Source organism: Toxorhynchites rutilus, chromosome 2 (assembly GCF_029784135.1).
Source record: "Toxorhynchites rutilus septentrionalis strain SRP chromosome 2, ASM2978413v1, whole genome shotgun sequence".
Classification (NCBI taxonomy): domain Eukaryota; kingdom Metazoa; phylum Arthropoda; class Insecta; order Diptera; family Culicidae; genus Toxorhynchites; species Toxorhynchites rutilus.
In genome coordinates, this window is record NC_073745.1 from 108,258,293 (window position 1) to 108,264,292 (window position 6,000).

Sequence of the window (6,000 nt, forward strand, 5' to 3'; positions counted from 1 at the left end):
ATTGTGAAAAATTAAGCACAAGTGTTATTGTAAAATTGTATATGGTAGCAGTTGTGTTAAAAATGACTTGATATATGAAACGAATTATTTCAATTTTCATAAATAAAAACCAAGGTGTGTTCCCGCTCGAGAACGGGTCGTTCGGTTTAAGCTGTCTGTTTTGTTGTGTTCATTTTCGCCCAAGGAAAGTTCATGAGGCGAGAAAAAAATGGAAAAGTGAAGAAATATTCGAAAAAGTGATTGCTCTACATATAGTATAGGGAAAACATATTTGAAATGGAAAAGGTTATTTTGTTTTATAATTTTTACTTTCTGAGTGTTTATTCAACCCAATGCGAGTTTTAATTGGACTTACAATTAAAATTCGCATTGGGTTGAATAAACACTCAGAAAGTAAAAATTATAAAACAAAATTACCTTTTCCATTTCAAATATGTTTTCCCTATTTTAAAGTAACATGCTTTTACTGATGAGAAAAATTGATAATTGTGTTCGTTATTGGTAATTTTCTTATATTACATTAGTGAGTTTTTTTTCTTTATTTCATCCATACATAACACAGGGGGCATCTCATCTAGGGTCACAGAGAGCGGTTTTCATCATATACAGGGTTTTCCAACTTTAAATTCCGAAAGTAAATTGAAATAAAACACACTTAGAATTCGAATTTCGATGAAACTTTTATTTCAAATTAAAGTTTGGTTTATGCCATTATGTGTGAAATACAACATCATTCAAATGTCCACCTAGGGCTTCCTCACACACCTTGATCCGGAACAGGTAATTTTCGATGACTTTTCGGCACATATGGGTCGGTATCTCGGTCATAACTTCACGAATATTGTCTTTCAAATGTTCAAGAGCTTGCGGAGAGTTGGCATAGACACGGTCTTTCGCATAACCCCACAAAAAAGTCTAGCGGGTTCAAATCGCATGATCTGGACGGCCAATTGGCATCACCAAAACGCGAAATTATGCGTCCCTCAAATTTCGTTCGCAATATGGCCATGTTCGGTCGTGTTGTGTGAAACGTGGCGCCGTCCTGCTAAAACCGTCTGGCTAAAACCGGCCCGATGACTCCACCAGACCATAATGCGCACCAAACAGTGACTTTTGGCGGATGCAATGGCCTCTCAACAATCACGTGTGGATTTTCTGAACCCCATATACGGAAATTTTGGGTGTTCACATAGCCACCGAGCTCGAAATGTGCCTCATCGCTGAAGAAAATTTGTTGCGAAAATTCAGCATTTTGCTGCTGTTGTACGTTCACCCAATCGACGTATACCCGACGCATTCCATGGCCACCACGCTCTAATTTTTGTACCAGTTAGACTTTATATGGATGTAGGTGCAAGTCCAAATGCAAAATTCGCCACAATGATGTGTTTGACAAGCCCAATTGCTAAGCACGCCGTGGAATCGAAACATTCGGGTCATCCTCCACACTGGCAGCAACAGCAGCAATATTTTCGGCCGAACGCACATTACGATGATGCACAGGTTTCACAATATCCGCTACGGATCCAGTTTGTTCGAATTTACGCACTACATTAGCGATTGATGCCCCTTCGGCATCTTCTATCTGATACCCACCACCCAACGACTGTTTACCATACTTCTGTCATCATTACTCGGTAAACACTGGTGGAGTGAACAAACAATACCCAACAACCAAATAAAATTGCCCTTCTCAGAGCCACCAAATCATCATCAAAGAGTTTAACGATGTAATTCTTCAAACATATCCAAAATCAACAGATAGCCTAACGCAATCCTACGTCTACTATGCGGTCGTGTCTCGGACACAACTCTCCTGTGACTTTTTTAGTGACAATGACAACACAAAAAGTTCTTTTCAGAATCACTGAAAAGTTAATTTTTCGAGTCGAATAATTCATTTTCCGGTTGGATTACTTCACGTATTGTCATTTGGAAAAAAAAGAAACAAGTAAAAATAAAACAATATATTCAAATTGACAGACCTTCGTGTAGTCTTACGTTTCTCTGGTTGTGTCCCTGACATTTCCCACCCGCCTTTTTTTCAATTTTCCGAAATGCAGCGAAACGGTTTCAGCTGGAGTTGGTTCTTTACTTGCCACTTCATAATGCAATGGTGCTCAACGCAATGGCTAACTGCTCACTTTTTTCTCTCACTCACATCACCTTTAAATTGTTTGGGCTGGCAAACTCAACTGTTTTCCAAATAATTTTCATTATCCTCATCATCTTAAAAATACGATTGAAGACATTGCAATATCTATTAGACACCAATGGGGATAGCGAAATACATCGCGTGACACATCCTTAACGAAATAAAGACAGCCTTCATTACCAATTCGATTATGTTCTCCAGGTACTCTGCGGTTGATGTCATAAAATAGGATGGTATTAAATTTTGTAACTGTAAATCATAGTTCCCGATGGCCCTTTCCAGTCTGCATTTTATCTATAGCTTATGGTTATATTTATCCTCATGTATGGTTCAAGTTAAATTATAGAAATGTAGAGGAGCACTGGAATGGAGGAAATGTGAAATTGACACAGCAAACACCCTAGCCATAAAGCTTCCCAACAGATCGTTGCTGATTGAAGAATGCTTCACTACACGCGACTGAACCTCTTTATCCACTCTTGTCTGCGAAGGGTATTTGACATTATAATCACCTAAACACAAGACTGCCGTTTGCAGATAATCGTCACAGAAATGTGATCAACGTTCGATACTTTAACAGTCTCTTTGCACGCTAGCAACAGCGCGAGTTTCAATCAATTGTACCAAACACATACCGAACATTTACATTCATTGCTGCTGGAAGATTGATCAGGTGATTAGTAAGTTACGCCTCGTAGCCTCCGTCGTTCGTTGGGTGGATTTCTGTGTTTCACTGTGTTTCTTCTATTGGTGTTTGACAGTGAGATAGTGTCCAATTTGCCAACCTCAAAATAGGTTATTAAACCGTCCTTAGCGAATGTGCCGTTACCTGTTGTATAAGATAGTCTCTTAATGTGGTGGGTGTGTAACGAATAGTTATCTAGAATATATGGTTTCTGAACTGATTGATTAATACGGAAAAGAAGTTATGCAGTAATCATCGTTCATCCCGAGTCACAAGGTTTGGATGGAGTTTCCTTATTTTCAATTTGTTGATGGAGCAGCATGGTAATTTTTCCTTGTACATGCTTCATCAGTTTCTTCGGTATGCAGAAGTTTTGAAACTTTCAAATCACATTTAATAGTCTCATGACCCATTTCACTATACTATTCAACAACGAATAAAGCTTAACTCACATCCCACTATCCGAAGCGGCGTTTATTTTCTTCTGCTGTTCCAGCAAGCGGAAGTACTGCTTCAACTGCCACTCGAACTCGCTCGGTAGCTGCAATCGCACTTTATCCGTACTGATGGGCTGCTTGAAAGCGGTTAATTTTTTCCCTTTGAACAATTCCTCTAGAACGAGAATTTCACGCAAAATCGACGGATACACGGAGAAGATATCCGCCCGGCTAACGTAGAAGAGATAATCGGCACACATGTTGACACTAGATAATGGCATTTATTCTATTCTGTTGCGGAAATACTCCGAACTGAAACTTCACAGGTTTGTCCTCGAAAAGCGTCACGTTCAACCCGACTCATGGTTACTAGTGATCAAATCGTACCACTCCAACAGCTGATGAACGAAAAAACGCACATGCAAATTCCATCCAGAGGCTCATGCTGCACTACTCCAACAAATGTAACATGTTCTCAACGCCACGCTTCTACTTTCCAGCGCGGAGGAATGTGGGTCTTTCTAGCGTTACAAGTGGCCGCCACACAATGCACCACGTCGTATAACGCGCCGGAATCTAGCACGTAAACTTGTGCTTTCGCTTGCCTCCGCAATTTGCTACTGAGCCCTGGGAAGTGGTCTCTGAACTACGGCGCTGCGGTTTATCCCCACCTCCAGTGGGTTAAGGTAAGCGGTTGCCATGCACATTTATTACATCTATCAGCTAGAATATGCTTTTTGTGGGTTTCATAACGTGTTCCAACTTTTTGCGGTCGTTTGTTTGCTCTTAGCCATCACAGCAAGGAATTATACTAGTCTTATACTTTATTCAACAATGTTTCAGTTCACACTTTTCCCAAACGAATTCGAAGGCCTTGCGAACCTTTTGACGTATAACTACGTCTTTCATTAAGGGTGCCAAATCAGAAAACAGGTCACGTTTTTATGAAATAAAGTTAACGGTAATAACTATTTTTGCCGCGAACGGATTCTGACGATTTACATACCAAACGAATCGGAGATTCCCTAAGATTTGTTTGATATGCTATAATTACAATCCCATAGTCTGTTTATGGTTTAAATTGATGAAAATTGGAAGCATTCCCATTTACTCATACATTTGTTCTGTTCATTTGTGTTTTTTCCCGGACAGAGCTGTCAATAACGAGCAACTTATCGACGAGCAACGAAGGAGAAATTGTAAAATGTAAAGTCTCCGTGAACAAAGGCAAAGAAGAAGAACGAAGGGGAATATTTGCCTAGAGTATAAACAGTGGATCTTGCTGAAGCAAATTTCTTTCTTCGTGAGGACACAGACTGGACAACACCGTTGCTGAGCGAGCTGGACGGCGAGGGATCGAATGGTTTTCTCAAGGCAATGTTGGTGGAGTAGTAATATGAAGAAAGAGTAGAGTTTTGTAAGGGCCTTTTCGAAGGCTACAGACGAATGAACTGAAGAAGTTTAAAGTCTCTTTAATGCAACACGGAAAGGAAAGAAATGCAAACTTTCAGTATCATTCTAGATACGAAAAAATGAACATCGCTTGTTCTTCCTTGTTTTGCGCCATCACATGTCTTCGTTTCGGACTGAGCTGTGGACGCGTCCAAATTACTCACTCACTGATGTCTCTGGCATTGCAATCCTTGCACCAAACTGACGCCTTTGCATTGATGTTTTGAGCTACACAATTGTGTGGGGAATCATCAAGCTAGGCTATCGTCGGCTAACCAAGAAAATAAATGTTTTGGAATTTGGCCTGTGATTGGGTTTCGCACGACGGTAGGACAACTCTCTCCACAAAGGATGACAGCTAAGCTAATCTAGACTGGCAATATTAACAGGAAGAGCTTCTATTGAGAAGAGCGCAAAACAGAGACAAGGGTGTGTATATTTAGTTGCTTCAAGCCATCGATATATGGATATTTGTGTGCGTACGTGCGTGCTTCATAACGTACGTAAAAATAGTGCATCTTCGCTACGCTGAAATCCCATTTGTAATGATAAATATAAACAAGGAGGGGAGATAGCGGCAGGAAATTATTTATGCTAGGGTATTAGTAATGAACCTCTGCTGAGCCAAATATTCAGCTTTTTTAACATTGCTTGTGTTCTGTCATCATAAAGGCTTCGTTGGTGCCTTTGACATTGCATTTGACTCTATGCTGAACCAGATGTTAAGGTTGTGCACCAAAAAATTATTTGGGGAATACCAAGTTATTTAATAAGTTATAATAAGTCATAAATTTATTTGGGCTCGCGTGCAGATAGAGTTTATTTCGCTTATTTAGTCACCAAGAAAGTAAATGTCGTTATGGACTTTTGTATGTGATTTGGTTTCGCATGCCAGTAGCAAAACTTTCTCCACTAAGGATGACAGCTGCGCTTATCTCGAGCATGTATTGTTCTGCGAGCACAAGAATGAATCATCAAACAATTATCGTCAAATGACGACCAAACTGGTAGAATGGTTATTTCAAAATTTTCGTAGCATTATAAAATAATATCCACAGTAATAAACAAGCGACTTGAATTAAACTACAGCATAGTTTTACGTTAACAATGCGGTCGTGTCTTGAACAAAACCTCCTATAATTTTTTTTACGAATCAAAACGGTGCTCCTATGAATAATAGATAACGACACAAACGGTAACGTAACTGATTAAAAATCCTGGAGGAATGGCGGAATACGTCAAACTAATTATTTTTAATTATTACGACGACC

The 6,000-nt window shown here is 39.6% G+C and overlaps 1 protein-coding gene across 1 annotated transcript in view; it reads right to left on the reverse strand.

Moving 5' to 3' along the window:
- LOC129770776 (uncharacterized) overlaps positions 1-3,838 on the reverse strand; it is a 28,949-nt gene extending 25,111 nt beyond the window's left edge. Inside the window, exon 1 of the mRNA XM_055773835.1 lies at positions 3,293-3,838. Coding sequence (XP_055629810.1) covers positions 3,293-3,558 — 266 coding nt within the window. The 5' untranslated portion in view covers positions 3,559-3,838. The remainder of the gene's footprint in view (positions 1-3,292) is intronic.
- Positions 3,839-6,000: the final 2,162 nt, after the last annotated feature.